The following is a 24,414-nucleotide window of genomic DNA, read 5'->3' as shown; positions in this document are numbered from 1 at the left end:
GACCAGGGCCGGGGACAAACTGCAACCGAGGTACATGCCCTTAGCGGGAACCGAACCCGGGTCTCTCAGGACCGCAGGCCGACACTCTAACCGCTGAGCCAAACCGGCCAGGGCTGGGTCTTTTGATTTTCTACGTGAATTTTAGGATCAGTTTTTCAGTGTTTGAAAAAGGCCAACTGATATTTATAGGACTTGTGTTGACGATATATCACTTTAGGAATTAATACTGTCTTGACAGTGATCCATGAACATGGAATGTTCATTAATTTCTTTCACCAATATTTTGCAGTTTTCATAATATAAGTTTTAACTTTTGATTTTGCTGCTATTGTAAGTAGAATTGTTCTCTTAATTTTATTTTTGGGTTGTTTGCTTCTTTAAATCATTTTTTCCCCCTCCCTGTTCTTTAGATTGGACTCTTCTTATTGCTTCGTCTATAAGTTCACTTACATTTTGTCATATCTCCATTTAGCTGTTAAGCCCATTCAGTGATTTTTAAATTTCAGATATTGTATTGTTCAGTTCTAGATGTACTTTTTTTTTTTAATGGCTGTATTGGCATATTTTGCACATCATATAATACACTATTTCAAGTTTATGATTGTATTTGATTTTTTTAAATAGTTTCTGTTTCTCTATTGAGGTATCCTATATTTTCATTATTGTGATAGTATCTTTCGTTACATTGAGTGTTGTCAAACTCAAAGCTTAAAAATCTTGTTGTTGCCTTGGCCAGTGTGGCTCGGTTGGAGCATCATCCCATACACCAAAAGGTGATGGATTCAATATCCGGTCAGCACACATTCCTAGGTTGTGGTATGGGTTCGGTTCCATCCCTAGCTGGGGCATGTATGGGAGGTAACTGATCAGTGTTTCTCACATCGATGTTCTCTCTCATCATTTCTCATCATTTCTCTTTCTAAAATCAATAAAAAGCACATCCTCTGTGAAGAAAATAAAATTTTGTCGTCTAATTTCAACATCTGGGTCATCTCAGAGTTTGTCTCTATTAACTGTCTTTTGAGAATGGGTTACATTGTCTTCTCTGTATGTCAGTTAATTTTGGATTGTATCCCTCAATTATAAAAGCTATACTGTGCAGATTGGATTCTGTTATATTCCAGAGTGTTTTGGTTGGTTTATTTGCTTTAGCAAGCATTTAATATAGCAAAACTCAAATTACAGACTCCTTTGCAGTAGACAACAGCTGAAATCTCAGATCAGTTTTTAGCTTTAGCTGTACTGTGTGGGGGTCTGCCCTGTGCATGCATAGTTCAGAATTCAGCCAGAGATCTGGCTGAGTTTACACAGAATTTGGTCCTTCTTTCTGGCTCTCTCCTTTCTGGGTTTTCTCTCTCTTCCAGTGGCTATAGTGACCCTCAACTCTCTTTCCTTTATTTCTTTAAGCTAGAAAGACTGAATTTTTTATCCAGCTGTTAACTGCCCATACACCATGAATTGTTTCAACCCTCAGGTTAAAAATTGGAAAACTCACTCAGTGCCATGCTCTTCTTCTAGGCATTGACTATTCTCCCAAGTATATGCCTACTTTTGTACTTTTTCCAGTGCCTTCAGGTAGTTTTTTTTTTTTTTTTTTTGTCTAGGGTTATCTGTGAAGGCTTAGTCCAGTATGAACTTATTAGATGCAGATCATTATTGACTTTTTTTTTTATCCTCACCCGAGGACATTTTTCCACTTTTTATTCAGACAGAGCGGGAGGGAGAGAGAGGAAGAGAAAGAGAGAGAGAGAGAGAGAGAGAGAGAGAGAGAGAGAGAGAGAAACATTGACGTGAAAGGGACACATCGAGTGGCTGCCACCAGCACGACCCAACCAGGGCCGGGGACAAACTGCAACCGGAGTACATGCCCTTAGTGCGAACCTAACCCCGGTCTCTCTGGACCACAGGCCGACGCTCTAACCGCTGAGCCAAACCGACCAGGACTGTTATTGATATTTTAAATGTTAAATTTTTTTTCTAGTTGTGTAGAGCTGTCTCTTGCAATTTAGCTATTTTAAGACCAAATTTTTATTTATTTTTTAATATGTTTTTATTGATTTTTAGAGGGAGAGAGATAGAAACATCGATGTGAGAGAGAAACATCAATCGGCTGCCTCCTGCATACCCCACACTGGGGATTGAGCCTGCAACCAGGGCATGCGCCCTGACTGGGAATTGAACTGGTGACCTCTTGGTGCATGGGTTGATACAACCTCTGAGCCACACCAGCTGGGCCAAATTTTTATTTTTAAAATAATACCTTTTGATCTGTTTTCCACTAAAGTGTTGCAAGTTTTACTTGGGACATTTAAAGATCTGTTTACTTTTATGCCTTTATCTTTGTCATGAGGGCTCTTAGGGCTATATCATCTCAGAATACATAAAGGCCACACTTGGAATAAGCATATATTTGTTGAGATCTTTTCTGTCAAAGTCTAGGTTTTTGTTTTTGTTTTTTGTTTTTTCTTTGTTCAGGTAGAGTGGGAGGGAGAGAGAGAGAGAGAGAGAAACATCGATGTGAAGGGACACATCGAGTGGCTGCCACCCGCACAACCGACCAGGGCCGGGGACAAACTGCAACCGAGGTACATGCCCTTAGCGGGAACCGAACCCGGGTCTCTCAGGACCGCAGGCCGACGCTCTAACCGCTGAGCCAAACCGGCCAGGGCTAGGTTTTTGTTTTTTTAGCTTGGTTAGTTCTTTCAGAGAATGTCCAAGATGTAGCTATAAAATAAGATTGTTTTTTTCCCATAGGAATGGATCTCATTTTATATATACTTGATAATTGACAGTAGGGCAATGGGGACGACTCAATGAAAACTCCCAGAGTTTTTTGTTAGCTAGAATAGTATTTTCTAATCAGGTTTAGGTAATATAATCTATGACATATTCAAGGACTGTAAGTATGGTTTGCTTATTATCAGGAGGGGTGTTTTAATAGTTAAAAAAATTTTTGTGTGTGTTTTAATTAAGTCGGATCTTCATGTATTAAAACACTTCTTAACTGATTTGGAGGACATGTATTTCTTTTCTGCTTAAAGGTGAAGTGGATCCTAAAGAGAGGATAGCACGCCAACGAAAACTATTACAGAAGAAACTTGGCCTTAATATGGGAGAAGCCATTGGAATGAGTACTGAAGAACTGTTCAATGATGAAGATTTGGATTATACCCCAACTTCAGCAGCCCTTATAAACAAACAACCTGTAGGTAAAACCTTTGTTTGTTTGATTTTATGTAATAATACAAAGGGTTTACTTCATTTTGCTATGCAATTGTAATTTTTAAAAAAATGCTGTGACCAATTCTTCTCATTACTGCTTAGTGCCACCATAATGTAATGTCTTCATAAATTAGATTTCTGGTAACAGATTTTAAAGAGAAAGAAGTAGAGACTGAACTGTTAGATAAAAACTGTGGTGGACATTTTCCTAAAGGTCTTTCTTAAATTGAGAGATCCTAGTTGCACCAATTGGTCTTTCCTTTGTTCTTTAGTGAAGGGAAAAATAAGTAAATGTTTGAGAGTGGGAAATAGTAAGGGCTATCATAGTCAGATATTAATCTAAAATCTTTAGAGCTGTGATTCATTTTTTAATTTGAGAAAGTAACAAACATGATAAAAAGGGCTTTTAAAAGATGCAAAAGGATATACAATATGAAGTAAAAAAAGTGTCTTTCCAATAACTGATACCCGTGTCCCCATGCTCCATAGGCAACCCTTTATGAGTTATTTGTGCATTCTTTCTGAAATTTTCTGTGTGTACATAAGTATATGTGTCCTCCATGTTTACTTCATGTAGCTTAAATATCAGTATATACAGATTGATCACATTCTTTTTTGACAGCCTTAGACTGTTTTTTTGGTGACTATACCATAATTTTGCTCTGTATTGCTGCTTTTCTCTCTCTTCCAATTCCCAATGGATACCTGTGTGCTGCCTTTTTTTTTTTTTTTTTTTTATGCCTTAGACTCTTTATAAGCTCTAGTAAAAGCTGTAGCTTTCTCAGAAAAATTCAAATATAAGTGAAATACTACCTTTCAGGCGTTCAGTAAGCACCCTTTCCTCTTGCCCCTGCAATATCCTTTTAGGGTTCCTTGGGCCCTGTTAGGATTTCCTGCTTTACAGTCTTGAAATTCTTACTTTCTCATTTCCTTGGCCTATTCCTTTGCTTAAGTTGAGAATGGTCTATCTGCCTTTATCCTAGTTGTTCTCTTAACAATTAGAATTTGTAAACTATATTATTTTAGGGTTAGGGTATGTGGATGATGAATTACCTTTGCAGACAAAGAAAAATATTGTACATACTGGAGGGAAAAGAGTATAAAGAGGCAGAAAATGTAATGACAACCAGCAAAGAATGGAAAGAAATGAGATACAAAAGGAAGTGTAAGCTATAAATAAAAAAGGAGAATAAAAGGAGAACAAAAAATGTAGTACTATGATCACAGTGTGATAATTGGGCGTGGTGTAAGAAAATGAATGGGTAGGTGTATTATAGAAAATGGCCTACATACAGAGTAGTTGGACATGGCCTGGGCAACAGCCAGTTTATGGTTTGAAAGATCCAAGTTTGGTTGTCATGGACCTTTGGGAGGAGTTGCTATAGGCTCATTACTGCTGCATTGCCTTATGTATGCACTAATGATCCTTGGATCAAGACTGTAACATAGCATCCTCACCAGTGACCTAAACTGGTTGTAGAATGATACATTTCACTTGAATATTAATCAGTTAAGGGCAAGCAGAAAGGATTTTTAGGCTTGGGCTCAAAGCATTTCTAACTCACAGCCTCTGTAATGTCTCCCATGAGTGAAGAAATGATTAAAAAAAAAAACAGTAGGCAGTGTGAGTTCTTTAGAGGAAGGGAGCTTATGGGGTAAGTTTACTATAGGATGCTGAACCAATCACTTTTGGCTTTAATTATTTTTATTTTTTTCAGATGGTAATTATCATTTTCTTTCATTGACATTCTTTTTCTTATAATTTTTGGTTGGTATTATGGTTATTTTGAAATCTTCTTTAAAGCCCTTTTTATGGGTTAAGATCATACATTTGGGCTACATCTGTGCACAAGAAAAGTTAAGAAACACATGGGCATCTGTCAGGAATTGGAAGAATAGGGAAGAAGGAAGAAGAGAGTGAAATTATGGTACAGCCATACAACAGCTAGTATAAAGCTCTCAAAAAAGAATGTGATCAGTTGTATATAGTGAAATTTATAGACTTAGTCCTCTTTTGAGGCTGAGACTATGGGTATTTAACTTCTAAAGTTCAAACTCAGTGTTGTTTTATTCTTTTAGACTCTCCAGGCAGCTGAATTGATTGACTCAGAATTTCGAGCAGGAATGAGCAATAGACAAAAGAACAAAGCTAAAAGAATGGCCAAGTTATTTGCAAAACAGAGATCCAGGGATGCAGTGGAAACTAATGAGAAGAGGTAGTAATTTTTTTCTATTATTTATTTAAAACAATAATGCTGTATAACTTAAATCTGTGCTTGATCTCTAAAAACATTTGCTGACATTATCTCTAGCTGTGGAGTACTATTTGGATTGTCTTGCTCAACTCTCAGAGCATTTACTATTACTAGGGACTAGGACAAAAAATCTGCATATGCAGATTTTTTTTTTTTTTAAATAGTTATGAGCTCTGAATGAGGGCTGAAGGTCTTCCAAGGGCACCACATTTCAAGTAGAAGCAACAGTGTAAATGCCTTAATCATGGAATATTCAAGAAATAGAAGGGCTGTATGGCTGAGTTAAATGGATGGAAATGAGAGTAGTAAAGAGTGAAGTCACATAGGTGATGGTCTAAGGGCCAAAAGTTAAGAATAATGCATTAGTAAAGGGACAACTATTACAGTATTATAACCTGTTCCCTAGGCTGGGAGCTAAACCAAATAGGTAATAATCCAGGCTTGTTTACCTAACCTGTTATAGGAAAGAACTCAATGGTTAAACTCATGGTCCTCACATTCTTAATGGGTTAATATAAGTGATATTTGTATGTGTCTTAGAGCAGCAGTTCTCAAACAGTGGTCCAAAACAACCCCCTTCAGAAGCGTTTTGAGGGACTTGTTAAATGCAGATTCTTGGTTCCCACCAGCTTTATTATGTCAGAATTTTTAGTGGTATTCAAGAAGTGTTCGAGTAAATGATGAATCAAACATGAGGGCCTATGAAAATGTTTGTTGTAGATGACAATCTGTTGTTTTTCTTTCCATTCGTATAAAGCTAAAAAGTAAGTACAGTGTTTATTTAAAAGCTAGGCACAAAGGAGGAAAATAATAAATATCTAGTTGGTATAATTTTTATATGGGATTGTTTTTAAGAATAGAATCTTTATAGCTAAACTACAAGGTTTTTTAAGTTAACAGCTCATTAGGATTGTAACCTAGAATTGTTTCTACTGGCTTTTATTTATGTAAGCACTTTTACCCAAATATTTGAATACTGGAATTATTAGAACTTATTTTTCAGATTTGTGATTCATTCATTCCACGAATATTTACTGAATATCTTCTGTGTGCCAGATACTGTGCTAGGTCCTCAGCATACAGTAGTGAATAAAACATAAGATTTCTGTTTTTGTGGAGCTTACATTTTAAAAGGAAAGATAGATGAGGAACAAGATAAATAAGTAAATAACATGTTATGATAATGATAAGAAGGAAAAAAGAGATCAAGCAAGAGGAACATGTGAAATGTTTCAGGGTAGAGAGTTAAAATTTAAATGTGCTGGTCAAGGATTGATTCACAGAGTTGACTTTTCGGTAAAGCTCTGAAAGATGTGAGGATTCTAGCCTTGGCCAGTTTGGCTCAGCGTTTGGACCCTCAGCCTGGACACCAAAGAGTTGCGGGTTCGATTCTGGTCAAGGGCACGTACATCTGTTGTGGTTCGTCCCCTACCCTGGTTGGGGTCGTGCAGGAGGCAACCAATTGATGTATCTTTCTCACATTGGTGTTTCTCTCTCTCCCCCCTCCCACTCTATCTGAAGATAAAATGGAAAAATATCCTGGGTGAGGATTAAAAAAAAAAAAAGAAGAATTGAGGATTCTATATTTGGAAAAGAAATTCCACATAGAGGCACTAGCAAGGGCAAATACCTGGAAGTAAAAACATACCTAACAAGTTCAAGGACAGTAAGGTGACCATTGTGGCTAGATTGGAGAGAATTAGAGTAAAAACAATAAGGAGTGTGATTAGAGAGGCTCAGATTTTCATTCATCACCTTATAGAAGAAATAGTTGACCAAACAAATTACATTATTAAGATGGGGGGAATATATATATAAAAATAATGCTGTATATACCTTAACGGTGCTAGTTTTTTTTCCTTCTGTTAATTCTGAATAGTTTTGTCTTCTCCTTTGTAATATTTTGTTATGAGGCCAATCTCAATATTTTTTATCTTTCAGTCATAAAATAACATTTCCATAAATTTATGGACACATTTTTCATTGATTGTCTTACCTCTATGTTTTTCAAGAACTAGTAAAATTAAAGTGTACCCCTCGGTGTTTTACTTTTCTCCTGGGTGCAAAAGCCTAAAAAAGCTATACTGGGCCAGATTTAGGTGGTTAGACAAAGGGGGTTTGAGAAAAGCCTGTTCTACAGAGGAAGAAAAAAAGACTTGTTAAATTTGCGATCCATTTAGAAGTAAGAATTCATTGACTATATTTATCAATAAGAGTAGTAGGATATATTTTTGCTCAGAAAATTGTAAGTGGTTGCCCTGGGTGGTTTTGCTCAGTGGTTAGAGTGTCAGCCTGCGGACCAATGAATTGCGGGTTTGATTCTGGTCAAGGGCATGTACCTCGGTTGCAGTTTGTCCCTGGCCCTGGTCAGGTGGTGCAGGAGGGAACCAATCGATGTGGCTCTATCCCATCAATGTTTCTCTTTGTCTCTCTCTCTGTCCCCCTTCCCACTCTATCTGATGATAACTAGACAAGTATCCTGGGGTGAGGAATAAAAAAAAATTATTTTTAAGTGGTTAATTTCAGTTATTTGATAAATGAAATTATAAGTAAACCATATAAGTAGAATATGACAAAACATTTGTTCAAATGATGGATTTTCTTACATTCATTGTGCTTCACATTATCCTTATTCACGTTTTAAATGGTGACTTTTTTCTTTTTCTTTAGCAATGATAGCACTGATGGAGAACCAGAAGAAAAAAGACGAAAAATATCAAATGTTGTTATTAATCAGTCTGCAAATGATTCCAAAGTCTTGATTGATAATATTCCTGACAGTTCTTCCTTAATTGAAGAGGTACTATTGAAATTTCCTAAAGTGTCCTTTGAAATTATTTGTAATTTTTTTCATACTACTGTGTCAGTAGATAGTATTTAATAATCTCTCAATTGACAAATTATATTAAAAATCTTATATTTTTACTTCATTAATAAAACTTTCAATTATTTAAAAATTTTAACACCTGACATTATTATTATTATTGAATTGCTTTATTAAATTACTTGAATTATTAGCATAAAACGGACCTTCTGAATTACTAGTAATGTTGTTTTTCTTATTTAGACAAATGAATGGCCTTTGGAAAGCTTTTGCGAAGAACTTTGCAATGACCTTTTTAATCCCTCCTGGGAGGTAGGATTTTTTTTTTTTTTAGGTATTTTTATTCAATTTATTTTTTAGGTATTATTTTTTTATTGAATTTATTGGGGTGCCATTGGTTAATAAAATTGTATAGGTTTGAGGTACAATTCTGTAATACATAATCTATATATTGTATTGTATGTTCACCACCCCAAGTCAAGTCTCCTTTCATCACCATTTATCCCCCCTTTACCTTCTTACCATACTGTTGTCTGTGTCTCAGAGTTGTTTTTCTTGCTTTCCCTTAATCCCTTCAACTTTTTCACCTAATCCCCTAGACGTCCTCCCCTTTTGACAGTCTCTTCTCTGTGTCTGAGTCTGTTTCTATTTTGTTTGTTAGTTTATTTTGTTCATTAGAGTCAACATATAAATGAAGTAATATGGTACTTATCTTTCTCTAACTAGCTTATTTCACTTAGCTTAATACTCTCTAGGTCCATCCATGATGTTGCAAAAAGTAAGATTTCCTTCTTTTTTTACAGCTGAGTAGTATTCCATTGTGTAAATGTACCACAGCTTTTTTTTCCCACTCATCTATTGAAGGCCACTTGGGCTGCTTCCAAATCTTGGCTATTGTAAATAACACTGCAGTGAACATAGGGATGCATATATTCTTTCAAATTGGTGTTTTGGGTTTCTTGAAATATATTTCAAGAAGTAGAACTGCTGGGTCATAAGGCAGTTTCATTTTTAATTTTTTGAGGAAAAATAAATAAAAAAATAAGCCCTGGCCGGTTTGGCTCAGCGGTTAGAGCGTCAGCCTGCGGTCCGGAGAGACCCGGGTTCGGTTCCCGCTAAGGGCACGTACTTAGGTTGCAGTTTGTCCCTGACCCTGGTTGGTCGTGTGGTGGCAGCCACTCGATGTGTCCCTTTCACATCGATGTTTCTCTCTCTCTATCTCTTCCTCTCTCTCCCTCCCACTCTATCTGTACAAAAAATGGAAAAATGTCCTCGGGTGAGGATAAAAAATAAAAAATAAAATAAAAATAATTTTTTGAGGAAACTCCACTCCTTTCCACAGTGTCTGTACCAGTGTGCATTCCCACCAACAGTGCACAATGGTTCCCTTTTCTCCACATCCTTGCCAACACTTTGTTGAGTTATTGATCATAACCTTTCTGACAGGTGTGAGATATCTCACTGTGGTTTTAATTTGCATTTCTCTGATGATTAGTGGTGTCGAGCATCTTTTCATATTTCCATTGGCCATCTGTATGTCCTCTTTGGAAAAATGTATGTTTAGGTTCTTTGCCCATTTTTTAATTGGATTGTGTTTTTGATGTTGAGTTTTATAAGTTCTTTATAAATTTTGGATATTAACCCCTTATTAGATGTATCATCACTGGCAAATATGTTCTCCCATTCAGTGGGTTGTCTTTTTGTTTTGTTGATGGTTTCCTTTGCTGTGCAAAAACTTTTCAGTTTAATGTAGTTCTGTTGTGTTTTTTTTTTTTCTTTGCCTTGCCTGAGGCAATATATGGAAAAAATACTGCTATCTGAAATGTCTGAGATTTTAGTACCCATATTTCCTTCTAGGATTTTTATGGTTTTGAGTCTAACATTTAAGTTTTTAATCATTTTAAGTTTATTCCTGTGTATGGTATAAGAAGATAGTCTAGTTTTATTTTTTTGTACATATCTGTCCAATTTTCCCAACACTGTTTATTGAATAGATTACCTTTATCCCATTGTATGTTCTTGCCTCCTTTGTCAAATATTAATTGACCATAAAGGCATAGATTTATTTCTAGGCTTTCTATTATGTTCCATTGATCTATCTATATGTCTTGTTTTGATGCCAGTACCATGCTGTTTTGATTATTATGGCCTTGTAGGATATCAGTTATTGTGAGTCCTCTGACTTTGTTCTTTCTCAAGATTGCTGTGGCTATTTAGGGTCTTTAGTGGTTCCATATAAACTTTCAGAATATTTGTTTTCGTTCTGTAAAATACGCCATTAATATCTTGATAGGAATTGCATCTATAGATTGCTTTCAATAGTGTAGACATTTTAATGGTGTTAACTCTTGCTATCCATGAACACAGTGTATGCTTTCACTTATATGTATTTTCTTCAGTTTCTTCAATGTCTCATGATTTTCCAAGAACAGGTCTTTTACATCCTTGGTAAAATTTAATAATAGGTGTGTTTTTTTTAATGCAGTTGTAAAAGGGGTTGTTTTCTTAGTTTCCTTTTCTGATAGTTTATTATTGGTGTTTAAAAATGCAACTGATGCCCTGGCCGGTTTGGCTCAGTGGTTAGAGCGTTGGCCTGTGGACCAAAGAGTTGCAGGTTTGATTTCCAGTCAAGGGCACGTACCTCGGTTGTGGGTTCGATCCCTGGCACTGATTGGGGTTGTGTGGGAGGCAATCAATTGACGTGTCTCTCTCATATTAATGCCTCTCTCTCTCTCTTTCTCTCTCCCTCCCTCCCTCCACCCCTCCCACTCTATCGTAAAAAAAAATCAATGGAAAAATATCCTCGGGTGAGGATTTGAAATAAAAAAAAAAAATGCAACTAATTTCTTGGTATTTACTTTATATCCTGCTACTTTACTGACCTCATTTATCAGTTCCAGTAGTTATTTGGTGGAATCTTTAGGATTCTCTATATACAATATCATGTCAACTGCACATAGTAACAGTTTCACTTCTTCCTTTCCTATTTGGGTGCCTTTTATTTCTTCTTGTCTGATTGCCGTGTCTAGGATTTCTAGTACTATGTTGAATAAGAGTGGTGAACGTGGACATCCCTGTTTTGTTCCCAGTCTTAAGGGAAACTTGTTCCCAGTCTTGTATTTTTTGCCCATGGAGTATGATGTTGACTGTGGGTTTGTCATATAAGGCCTTTATTATATTGAAGTATGCTTCCTCTGTCATATAAGGCCTTTATTATATTGAAGTATGCTTCCTCTGTTCCCACTTTACTGAGAGTTTTTATCATAAATGGGTGCTGGTTTTACCAAATGCTTTTTCTGCATTTATTGATATGATCGTGTGATTTTTATCCTTCATTGTGTTTATGTGGTTTATCACATTTATTGATTTGCAGATATTGTAGCACCCTTGCAACCCTGGAGTAAATTCTCCTTGATCATGGTGTATGATCTTTTTAATGTATTACTGGATCCAGTTTGCTAATATTTTGTTGAGGATTTTAGCATCTATGCTCATTAGGGATGTTGGTCTCTAATTTTCTGTCTTTGTAGTGTTTTTATCTGGTTTTAGAATTAGGAAAATACTGACCTTGTAAAATGAGCTTGGGAGTCTTCTTTCCTCTTGAACTTTTTGGAATAGTTTGAGAAGGATAGGTGTTAGCTCTTTGAAAATTCACTTGTGAAGCCATCCAGCCTAGGACTTATGTTTTTGGGGAATTTTTTTGATTACTGCTTTTATTTCATTAGTTGTAATCTTTCTATGCAGATTTTCTGAGTCTTCCTGATTCAGTTTTGGAAGATGGTATGTTTCTAGGAATTTATCCACTTCTTCCAGATTGTCCAATTTGTTGGCATACAATTGTTCATAGTATTTTCTTACATTCCTTTGTATTTTTTTGGTGTCAGTTATTTCTTCTCTTTCATTTCTGTTTTGTTTATTTGAGCCCTCTCTCTTTTATTCTTGATTGATTCTAGTTAAAGGTTTGTCAATCTTGTTTATCTTTTCAAACGAGTTCTTGGTTTCATTGATCTGTATTGTGTGTGTGTGTTTTTTTAACTCTATTTTGTTTATTTCTGCTATGATCTTTATTATTTCCTTCTTTCTACTCACTTTGGGCTTTGTTGTTCCTTTTCTAGTTCCTTTGAGTTTAAAGTTAGGTTGTTTATTTGAGATTTTTCTTATTTCTTGAGATAGGCCTGTAATGCTATGAATTTCCATTTTAGGACTGCTTTCATTGTGTCTCAGAGATTTTGGGTTGTTGTGCTCTCATTTTCATTTGTTTCAAAGTATCTTTTGATTTCATTGTTAACCTGTTCATTGTTTAGTAACCTTGTATTTAGCCTCCATGTCTTTGTGTGTTTTTCAGTTTTTTTCTTGTGATTGATTTCTAATTTCATACTATTTTGGTCAGAGAAGATGCTTGATATAATTTCAGTTTTCTTAAATTTATTGAGACTTGTTTTGTGTCCTAACGTGGTCTATCCTAGAAAATGTTCAATGTGCACTTGAAAATAATATATATTCTGCTGCTTTGGGGTGAAATGCTCTGATGATATCAGTTAAATCCATCTGATCTAGTATGTCATTTAAGGCCACTTTTTTTTTTTTTTTTATGGTTTCTATGTCCTTTTTCATGCTGTTGTGGTTCTCACTTAAGTTTCTTGAGCATCCTTATAATCATTTTTTTAAACTCTATATCTGATTAATTGCTTGCCCCATATCATTTAGCATTTTTCTTTGAGATTTTTTGTGTTTTTTCATTTGGGTCCTGTTTCTTTGCCTCCTCATTTTGACTGCCTTTTTGTGTTTGTTTGTATGTATTAGGTAGATCTGCTATGACTCCCAGTCTTGCTAGGATGGACTTATTGTAGTAGGTGTCCTATGGGACCCAGTGGTGCCTGAGCTGGGTATTCCAGGAATGCCCTCAGGAAGAACCCCTGCAGCTGAGATATCTTTCTGGAATCTCAGCCATCACCTGTTGGAGCATGATCCTCCCTTTTCATGTCTCCGCCCTTCCTACCAGTCTTGCTGTCTACGATTTCTATATTATAATTTCTCTAGCTTTATTTTCTTTGCTAATGAAGGGAACCATGTCAAGCACAATTTGTTTTGTCATGGTTCTTATACTTTCCATGTGTCCTTCTCAAGGCATTTTATATTATTCACTAAGTAGATAACTTTAGACTGATTTTCACCTTTTATATTATTTTTGTTGTATTTCTTTAGTAACTTGTTCTTTTCTTTTCACTATAATACAAAGATCTGTATATCTCTCTCAGTAGAAATTTCCTTTGAAAGTGGACAATTTTGATTAAGAACAGTAATTTCCACACCAGCTTTTTAACCTAAAAAATGTCTTCAAACAACATCTTTAACAGGTCCCAGTATGTAAAAGAAACTAAAGTTCCTCTAGTTGAAGTTGAGGGTTGGTGGTCTCAAACCATTCTGTTCCACTTGTACTGACCTCTGGCTAATTTAAAAAACACTAGTTTGGAGTACCTTTTAGCAGTCTTTCTGGTCCTTGATGTACTTCTGTTTAAAGCTGTTCAAGTTTTAACTCACATGGGGTCTTGAATAAGTGGGTGCAGTTTCACAGTGGCCTGTTTCCTCTCTTCCAAATGAAACTTTAGAAGGTTACAGGGCTACAGTGAAGCATTAGTCATGAAATATTTTATTTGAATTGTTTTCTTTTTATGCTTAACACTTGTAGCTTTAGAACTTGGTTTTAATGCATATGTTTCTAAAATATTGATATTGGGGCTATAAAGAACAATATATAATCCTTTTTTCTTTAATGTAGATAATGCTAAATGCAAGTAGAGGGTAGAGGAGGGACAGCCAAGTGGATAATATATATCTCAAGAAATATTAGAATAGCTATTTTCTTAGCTTGATTTAAAAAACATTCCAAATAACCAAAATAGTAAAATGTATATATGTTATTCTCCTTGGATAGTGGAAGAAAAAGTCATTCTTGTGAAATGCCACTTTGTTTCTTCTAATTTCTTAAAAATCTAATAATCCCTTTTTAAATTAAAGAAAAGTTAAACTTAGTTTCTTAAGCATTTAACCTCTAACATTTGCTTCCTGGTTCTTTTTAGGTTCGACATGGCGCAGGCACTGGACTTAGGGAAATCCTTAAAGCTCATGGGAAAAGTGGTGGTAAAATGGGAGATAGTACCTTAGAAGAGGTAAGCCTATTAAAGCAACAATTATTATCAAGTTTCAGTAGTTGGCTCCTTTTCCAAGTTAAGGAGGTAACAGAGCATGTACCATGAAGTAGAAATGAGAGGTAAATAATAATAAATATGGAAAGGTGATTATGAGGGGAAAGTAAAAAGGTTATAGATGGAGGAAGAATGAGTTCAGGGGAAAGTTGTTCAGAAACATTGAGTGGAAAAATATGTAGAAGCAAGAGTATTTGAGCAGGATATAATGGATTAGAAAGTAGAGTAAGCCCTGGCCAATTTGGCTCAGCGGTTAGAGCATTGGCCTGCGGACCAGAGAGTCCCAGGTTCGGTTCCCACTAGGGGCACGTACATTGGTTTCAGTTTGTCCCCGGCCCTGGTTGGGGTCGTGTGGGTGACAACCAGTCGATGTGTGTGTCTCACATCGATGTTTCTTTCCTCTCCCCCTCTCCCCCTCTCCTCTTCTCCCCCTCTCCTCCTCTCCCTCTTCCTCTCCTTCTCCTTCTCCCTCTCCCTCTGGCTCTATCTGAAGATAAATGCAAAAATGTCCTTAGGTGAGGATTAAAAAAAAAAAAGAAAGTAGAATAAGATGAATAAGAGGATAGTTTAGAGGTCATTGAGCAATATGATTGGTGAAGCATGGAGACACTGGTAATAGGATAGATAGTAGATAACAGATATCACTGATGTTAGAGCAACCTTAAGTAGTATCTTCCTTTCTCTTGGAGTGCAAGTAGTATAATAGGATTTCTGAATTTTAAAGATTTTGGTGTAGTATATCTGAATCTAATAAAGAGGATGGGGTTAATATTAAAGATAGCAATTAGGCTCTGGCCATTTTGGCTCAGCGGTTAGAGCGTTGGCCCGTGGACCAGAGTGTTCGGGTTTAGTTCCTGCTAAGGGCACGTACCTCGGTTGCAGTTTGTCCCTGGCCGCAGTTGGGGTCATGTGGGTGGCAACCACTTGATGTGTCTCTTTCACATCGATGTTTCTCTCTCTGTCTTTCTCCCTCCTGCTCTATCTGAAGATAAATGCAAAAAAAAGATAGCAATTAGGACTTTAATATATTTTGGTTATTGTTGCTACAGCTAAAACAATCCATCCCAATATTTTAGTTTTCGTTTTGGACTTGTGTTTCCCCAACCCTCAATACAATGTGTGATCTTTGTTACTAAAAAGAAAAAAAAAAATGATTGTTTAACAGATGATTCAGCAGCATCAAGAGTGGTTGGAAGACCTGGTTATTAGACTCCTTTGTGTTTTTGCATTAGACAGATTTGGAGACTTTGTTTCTGATGAAGTAAGTATCATCTAAGGGAGGCTTTGCCCAATTAAATTTCAAATTCAGCCAAATAAGCTTTTTGCAAATAAGAGTTTTCTTCCTTTCTCATTTGTAGGTTGTGGCACCAGTTCGTGAAACTTGTGCTCAAACATTAGGTGTGGTGTTAAAACACATGAATGAAACAGGAGTTCATAAGACTGTGGATGTGCTGCTTAAGTTACTTACACAAGAACAATGGGAAGTTAGACATGGTGGTCTGCTAGGAATAAAATATGCTTTGGCAGTTCGTCAGGTAAACATTCAGTTTTTGAAGCATATATGGGAGAGTTTTACCCCTTAGTTTATTTTAATTAATTATATGAAATTGCCCTAGATTCTTAGTATTACAGATAAGTCAGTCCTTCAAGATTTGTCTTCTTGAGGTAGTGTCATAGAGATAGGTGATGCTAATAAAAATTTAAGTACAAACCAAAAGATGATGAATTGGATTTGGAAACCTCTTCCTGTTTCATAGCAAGACCAATTCTAGGTGAGAGTCCATTGTGTATGATTATAGGAGTGGCCTCTGAAGGCTGGCATTTTGGGGAAACTTGAAAAAAGAGTATACTGGAATAAAGAGAAGCAGGAAGAGGTTGCTTTTCTTTTCCTCCTCTCACACCCTTTTTGGTTTCCATGGGGTTGAATGAAAAATAGAAGTTAAGGTTCTAGTACCAGGGGTATGCATGTATGTGTGGTCACACAGGGAATTCATAGTCTTACCTTGAGAACATATTCTGATGTTTTAAATCACACTGAATAATAATAAAGTACTTGATACTGTTGTAGTCTTTTTCAAATAGGATTAGCTACATAGGCTTCTGTTGATGTTATTTTTCTTTTCTGTTTATGTGATTTTTTTAAATAAAGATTGGAATTTGTTTTCATATGACATTTAATAAAAAAATGTTTCAGCATAATATTTATGCTATAGAAAGTTAATTTATTTTGATGTACTGTTTTATAGGATGTAATTAATACTTTATTGCCTAAAGTTTTAAGTAAAATAATTGAAGGACTCCAGGACCTTGATGATGATGTCAGAGCTGTTGCTGCAGCATCATTAGTACCTGTGGTAGAAAGCCTTGTGTATCTTCAGACACAAAAGGTAAATTTAATATTTTTTGCATATTCTTCCTATAGAGCTTGTTTACATTTGGGGTGTAAAGTATTAAGAAAAACATTGACTACTTTTTTTCTCCTTCATCTTCCATTTTTCTTATGACAGCCCTCTGATGTATGCAACTCAGTTATATGTTATCCTTGGGAAGAGTGAATTGTGTCTAGTAATCTGTTTCCTGTTCATATACACGATATGTAGGGAACTTCCCTGAGAAAAAAAGCAAACATTTTTTTCTTTATTGTTCTCTTGGTTTTTAGATTTATGAGATTTTTGTTTGTTTTGATTTTGGTTTTTTGGCTTTTGGTTTTTTAATCTGGTCTCATTTTTTGAAGTGCCTCTTTCAAGTTCTATATGTTTCCCTTATCAAAACCATAACACATATATTTGGAAGTGCAGCAAGTAGTATTTTACAAACAAAATTAGTCTTTAACACTGTTTTAAATAAAATTACATGGAGGGTCATGTCTTATGTGTTTATATTATTTCAAAATTTAGTTTTTTACATAAAATAAGGTATTGGCTATTTTATTTCCTGCATTCTCCTTCCAATTGGAAATGTGGTTAGGAAGAGAAGTTTCAAAGTAGATGTGAGTAACATTTAAAACAGGGGTAGGGAATTATTAAAGGCAAATAATATCCCCTTCTTAAATTGGCTCAAAACTGGTACTACCCAAGATCATTGGGATTGTATACGTTGTTGAGTTAGTGACTCTTGGGATACAACCTGGTATGGCTTGTGAGTATTTTGTGTAAATTAGTAATTGTTTTCTTGATAACTGATCTTATAGGTACCCTTCATTATAAATACATTATGGGATGCTCTTCTGGAACTAGATGACTTAACAGCTTCAACAAATAGTATTATGACTCTTCTTTCATCCCTGTTAACCTACCCTCAGGTCCAGCAATGCAGGTAATTATTTCTATTTAGGAGAAAAAAGTAAAAAATATTTACATAAATTTCCAGATAATTAAGCCTAAAAATACAGTAGTCTATCTTTTAGGAACCAGTACTATAAATTGGTGATGCCAAAAACTATTTTCTGGAAGCCTTTTTTTTTTTAAATTAGCCACTAGCACATTTAGGGCAGGGGCTTAAAAAGGCCATATTATTTTACCCTTAGGTTACTTTGGTTATAGAATTCTTCATCTTACTCATCTCATAATAGTTAACTTCAGAAATATAATCATCACATATTATTTTCATCTCTAGCCTCAAAATACAGAATTTTAGCCTAATTTATTGATTTTTACTTAATAGAATTATCATTGAATATTAGCATTGCATTTTCCAAAATTTGCTCCTCTAGGAACTTTTTTCTTTTTCTTTTTTTTAATCCTCACCCGAGAGCTGGGGACCAACTGCAACTGAGGTACATGCCCTTGACAAAATCAAACCCACGACTCTTTGGTTTTCAGGCTGACGCTCTAACCGCTGAGCCAAACCGGCCAGGGCAGAACTTTTTTTTATGTTTATTTCAATTCTTGTTCTTGATTTAAAGAATTACTCATCAGGAAGGAGATACATAATGATGTAATATAGTGTCCAAAGGCAGAGATTGGATAAAGCCAAAAACATATATCAAAAAATTTGGGCCCTGGCCAGTTTGGCTCAGTGGTTAGAGCGTCGGCCTGTGGTCCAGAGAGACCCGGGTTCGGTTCCCGCTAAGGGCGCGTACCTCGGTTGCAGTTTGTCCCCGGCCCTGTTGGTCGTGCGGGTGGCAGCTACTCGATGTGTCCCTTTCACATCGATGTTTCTCTCTCTGTCTCTCTTCCTCTCTCTCCCTCCCACTCTATCTGTACAAAAAATGGAAAAATGTCCTCGGGTGAGGATGAAAAAAAAAAAATTTGGTGTATATATTTTTTCCTATCCTAATATTTGAAATGAAGCTCAGCTAATTAATGTATTCCCTGCCTTTTTGACTGGCTCCTGAATGTTGTTTCTATTAATAGTATCCTTGGAGATTCAGAAGTAAAAATTTAAATGCAATTAAAAAAACAATCACAGATGAGAAAATGAATTACTGTTCTTAGCCTAGTGAGGGTGTTTAATGAATACTCATATGATTATGATCATAAAGGATTTCGGGTTCTGAGAGTCTATTTCCAGTAAAAATCATAGATATATGAAAACATATAGAGAATGTTTCAAATAATACCAACTGGTAGTACTCCAATGTTAAATTTTGGCTAGTAGGACAGCCCGCAAATTGGAACAGTAAAATAAGTGCCTGTAAAAGCAAATGAAGATAAAAACTGAGGTGGTAGTGCATATATGGGATTTCCTAATTTCCTAATTTTAGTAATGAAAGCTATAGGGAATACATGAGTTAATCTATGTGAAAGCCCTTCTCAAGCTGCAAAATGCAAGAGATTTTAATTACCCTTAGGGATTGGCAACCTTTCTGTGAAGGTGGATGATATTTTTGGCTTTGCAAACCATATGATCTCTCAAAACTAGTCAACTCTGCAGATAATGATATTTTTGGCTTTGTGGGCCATATGCTGTCTGTCAGAACTACTCAGCTCTGCCATTGTAGCACAAAAGCAGCCATAGACAGTATATAAAAGAATTACCGTGTCTGTTTTCCAATAAAACTTTATTATAAAACCAGCTAGAGTGGATTTAGACTGTGGGCCTTAGTTTATTAACACCTGCTCTAAATAAAGAATTTAGGACTTTAAAAAAAATAATCACCAACTAGATAGCGGCAGGAAGGCTAGATAACGTAAGAAAATGAAAGAATGTTGTGAAAATATTGTTACTTAAATATGAAATAATGTAGGTTTGTTTTTGTTTTTTCAAAATTGCTTTATTAGAAAATTCGCTTCATATATTGTGATATTTGGCAGATACTTCCTAATTTATGTACGAAGAAATGCAGTATGTCATTTGGAACATGAGCAGTTACACTATTAACCAAACCTTGTTATAATGCTTTTACATATTTTGATTCTGTTTTATGTCAGTGTTGCATGTGTACTAAATATGTAAATTAATGTAAGAAGTCATGTTTATACAAACCTTCAAGTATTGAAGTATTAGAAAATAGGCCTGCTGAGAGGAACCACGAAACAACAGATAAATAGTTACACTGACATATTCTTTTTTGTTCATGCCTTTTTTTTACAGAGGTATGTATTTCAAATGCTACTTACAAATCGTTTCCTACTTCCAGGTAACGATAATAAATCACTCATGGATGTGACAGGAATCTAATCTGATGGTCCAAGTTGTTAGCCTAGATGTGTCTTTTCTTGCTTCCCTGTTTAAAATCTAATATGTAAGAATGAAGATATTTGAGTTTTCTTAACTTAGTAATGCTAAATCAGGATAAATTTCAAAGCTGCTACTATACCACCTCTTGCTCATTTGACATGTGGCAGGGATGGCCCCACAGGGGATGTAAGTTATGTGTATCTAATGGTTATCCACAGGAAAGGAGTAAAGATTAGCAATCCTGATTTTGTGTAGGCTTACTACGAGCTAAGATACATGTCCCATTTTCCTGAGTAGAGCATTTATATTGGAAAGTTCTAATTTGATAAAGGTAATTCATGACATTAGTGCCGTAGAAGAACCTAATGTTAATATTTCTGTTCCTCTTTATGACTGTGTTTGCTCTGGCTATGCTGGTGTTATAATAACAGTTTTGAATGAAGGTATGAAAGTTCATATGAAAATTGTATCATATTTTTAGAATTTACTCATCAAAAAAGATAGTAGATCCACAAGGAAATGATATTTAGATAATGTATCAATGGAGTTTCAACTGAGAATAATTAGATCAACTTGTGTCTTCTTTATCAGTATTCAGCAGTCACTCACAGTTTTAGTTCCACGTGTCTGGCCTTTTTTACATCACACTATATCATCAGTTCGAAGAGCAGCATTGGAAACTCTGTTTACGTTATTATCAACACAGGACCAGGTAAGAAGGAATAACTATGTATAATAATCTTGAAATTTATATAAATTAATTTTATAAAATAAATTGGATCACTAGGTCACCCTTGCTACATATCCAAAGATCAGGAGAATGCTGGGCCTAATAGAAATGGTGTAGTGACCCATGTAGGCACATAAGAATATAATCACCATGAAGGCAGAAATATTTTAATATTTTGCTCTAGGTTGTATTACTAGCACTTGGAATAGTGTTTAACACATAGGAGGCCCTCAGTAAATATTTGTTGAATGAAAGATTGAATAGTCCCTTCCTGTCAAAGACCTGTTATTCATTCTTTGCTCTGTGTGGTTAATAATTTGATGGTTGTCAGAACCCATCTCAGGTTAGAAGGTCACATTTGAAGCTCTGTAGTACTCCTGAAGACTAACAATGAAATTGCTAGGCACTTTTCTCCTCTAATGGATTACTCAGTCTTAAGAGCATGATATTTCCAAGGATAGTATATTTCTGGAGTCACACATTGAAATGCTTACAGCAGTCATTCAGGTACTATCAGTGTGTGAATGGAATCTGATGAGCTGAGGAGTTCTTGCCCTGTCTATAAAAGGCTTCACATTCCTATTTTTTAAATAACCCTATAGGTCAAACAAAATGCTAGAATTTAGGGAAATAGCATAAGGAATTCATTTTTTGGTGCTGTTATTTATAGGTACTACGGTTTGAACCAGTGATCTTTAAAAAGCAGTGATGAATTTTTTTAGACAATAGATTATAGTGTGGATAAACGTCTCTCTTGTGTTCACTAACCATGCATTTCTATGTGAATTGGGAATATTCCATATAGACTTGCTTTAATCTGCAGCATGATACTGTGTTGTACTTCTGTGAATCAGCATCTCTAAATTTTGTTTTGCATTATCTTCTTTATTTTGTCTACTTGGACTCTTCTGAGGAAAAACTATCAGGTCTGTTTTACAATCCTCAGTTGATCAGTCGTGGGTTGATATGACAAAACTGGCATGGGTTATTCTGAATTTTCACTTTATTTTTGTTTTAGTTTTTGTGGGTTTTATCTAATGTTTTTGATGTATGAACTGTATTCTTATATTCACTTTGGATAGGCCTCTTGAAGTTACCAAATTTCTTCTCTTCATGTTGTTGTTTTTTTTTTTTTTATCCTCACCCGAGGACATTTTTCCATTTTTTGTTCAGATAGAGCGGGAGGGAGAAAGAGGAAGAGAGAGAGAGAGAGAAACATCGATGTGAAGGGACACATCGAGTGGCTGCCACCCGCATGACCAACCAGGGCCGGGGACAAACTGCAACCGAGGTACGTGCCCTTGCGGGAACCGAACCCGGGTTTCTCTGTACCGCAGGCTGACGCTCCAACCGCTGAGCCAAACCGGCCAGGGCTTTTGTTTTTTAAGTAGACTTTACTTAAGAGCAGTTTTAGGTTTATAGAAAAATTGAGTGAAAAGTACATAGTTCCTGTATGCCTCCCAACATCTTACATTAGTGTAGTACATCTTTTACATTTGATGAACCAATATTGATACATTATTATTACCTAAAGTCCATAGTTTACATTAAAGTTCACTTTTTTTATTGTAGATTCTATGGGTGTTGAGAAATGTACAATGATAGATATACATCATTATTCTATTCATTACATATTAGTCTCATTGACCCTGAAAAATGCCTGTGTTCCACTTATACATCCCTCTTTTCCTCCCTCCAGATTTAGCAACCACTGATCATTTTATTGTCTCCATAGTTAGCCTTTTCCAGAATGTCATATAGTTGGAGTCATATAGTATGTAGCCTTTTCAGACTGTATTCTTTCACTTAGCAGTAGGAAATCAGGGTTCCCCTATGTCTTTTCATGGCTCGATTACGCATTTCTTTTTACCACTAAATAATAATTTTCCATTGTGTGGCTATACTGTAGTTCATTTATTCACCACTTGAAGGATATCTTGGTTGCTTCCTGTTTTTGGCAATTATGAATAAAATTTTAAACATTCAGGTTTAAATGTGCAGGTGTTTGTATGGGCATAAGTTTTCAGTGCACTTGGGTAAATATCAAGGAGCACAATTGCTGTATCATATGGTAAGTATATTTAATTTTATAAGAAATGTCTTCCAAAGTAGCTTTACCATTTTGCATTTCCACCAGCAATAACTAAGAGTTCCTGTTGCCCTATATTCTCACCAATGTTTGATTTCATCAGTGTTATAGATTTTAGCCTTTCTATATGATGTTATATATATGGTGTTATATATGATGTTAAGCATCTTTTCATATACTTATTTGTCACCTGTAGCTTTTCTTTAGTGAAGTGTCTGTTCCGCTCTGTGGCCCATTTTAAAATTGGGTTGTTTTCTTACTGAATTTTAAGATTTCTTTTTTTTTTGAAATTTTTTTTATTTATTTATTTTTTTGTTACAGATATTTTACCTTTTTACCCCATTGGCACCCCCCACCCCCCCCCTCCACCCTGTCCCCGGCTTAGTTGTCCATGTCCATTGGTCATGCATACATGCATATAAGTTCTGTGGTTTATCTCTTCCCACCCCCCCACCCCCCATCCCCTCTTCTGGGGGATGTCAGTCTGTGCCCCACTTCCATGTGTCTGGGTCTACTGTATTCCTCAGACTGTTATGTTCATTATATTCCGTATATAAGTGAGATCATGTGGTATTTGTCCTTCTCTGCTTGGCTTCTTTCACTTAGGATAATACTTTCCAGGTCCCTCCATGTCGTCTCAAAGGATAAGAGATCTTTCTTTCTTACCGCTGCATAGTATTCCATTGTGTATATGTACCACAGCTTTTTGATCCATTCGTCTACTGGTGGACACTTGGGCTGTTTCCAGATCTTAGCTATTGTAAATAGTGCTGCTATGAACATAGGGGTACATATATTCTTCCTGATTGGTGTTTCAGGCTTCTTAGGGTATATTCCCAGCAGTTGGATCACTGGGTCAAATGGAAGTTCAAGTTTTAATTTTTTGAGGTAGCACCATATTGTTTTCCATAGCGGCTGCACCAGTCTGCATTCCCACCAGCAGTGTATTAGAGTCCCCTTTTCTCCACACCCTCGCCAACACTTGTTGTTTGATGATTTGTTGATGGCGGCCATTCTGACAGGTGTGAGGTGATACCTCATTGTTGTTTTAATTTGCATCTCTCTGATGATTAGTGATGTTGAGCATTTCTTCATATGTCTCTTGGCCATTTGTATGTCCTGTTTGGAGAGGTGTCTATTCAGCTCCTCTGCCCATTTTTTAATTGGGTTCTTTGTCTTCCTTTTGTGGAGTTGTATGAGCACTCTGTATATATTGGAAATTAACCCCTTATCTGATACATCATTGGCAATGATGTTCTCCCATACAGTGGGTTGCCTTTCCATTTTGATGATTGTTTCTTTGGCTGTGCAGAAGCTTTTTAGTTTGATGTAGTCCCATGTGTTCATTTTCTCCTTTATTTCTGTTGCCTTAGGTGATGTATCAGTGAAAATTCTGCTCCGTATGATGTCCGAAATTTTGTTGCCTACATTTTCTTCTAGAATTTTTATGGATTCACGGATCACAT

The 24,414-nt window shown here is 35.9% G+C and overlaps 1 protein-coding gene across 3 annotated transcripts in view; it reads left to right on the top strand.

The window, feature by feature from the left end:
* The window catches only part of BTAF1 (B-TFIID TATA-box binding protein associated factor 1), a 107,732-nt gene that overhangs the window by 25,332 nt on the left and 57,986 nt on the right, over window positions 1-24,414 (top strand). The window contains exons 5-14 of one of the 3 annotated variants that reach the window (XM_036264778.1): window positions 3,042-3,205; window positions 5,302-5,438; window positions 8,148-8,277; window positions 8,545-8,613; window positions 14,382-14,471; window positions 15,673-15,768; window positions 15,866-16,042; window positions 16,754-16,894; window positions 17,698-17,822; window positions 20,721-20,841. In XM_036264778.1, coding sequence (XP_036120671.1) covers window positions 3,042-3,205; window positions 5,302-5,438; window positions 8,148-8,277; window positions 8,545-8,613; window positions 14,382-14,471; window positions 15,673-15,768; window positions 15,866-16,042; window positions 16,754-16,894; window positions 17,698-17,822; window positions 20,721-20,841 — 1,250 coding nt within the window. Of the gene's footprint in view, window positions 1-3,041; window positions 3,210-5,301; window positions 5,439-8,147; window positions 8,278-8,544; window positions 8,614-14,381; window positions 14,472-15,672; window positions 15,769-15,865; window positions 16,043-16,753; window positions 16,895-17,697; window positions 17,823-20,720; window positions 20,842-24,414 lie in introns of those variants that run through there. The other 2 variants (XM_036264779.1, XM_036264780.1) reach the window with 2 other exon arrangements.

This window comes from Molossus molossus, unplaced genomic scaffold (assembly GCF_014108415.1).
Source record: "Molossus molossus isolate mMolMol1 unplaced genomic scaffold, mMolMol1.p scaffold_m16_p_17, whole genome shotgun sequence".
Lineage (NCBI taxonomy): Eukaryota > Metazoa > Chordata > Mammalia > Chiroptera > Molossidae > Molossus > Molossus molossus.
The sequence above is the reverse complement of the archived record's forward strand: the minus strand, read 5'-3'. Positions and strand labels throughout refer to the sequence as shown.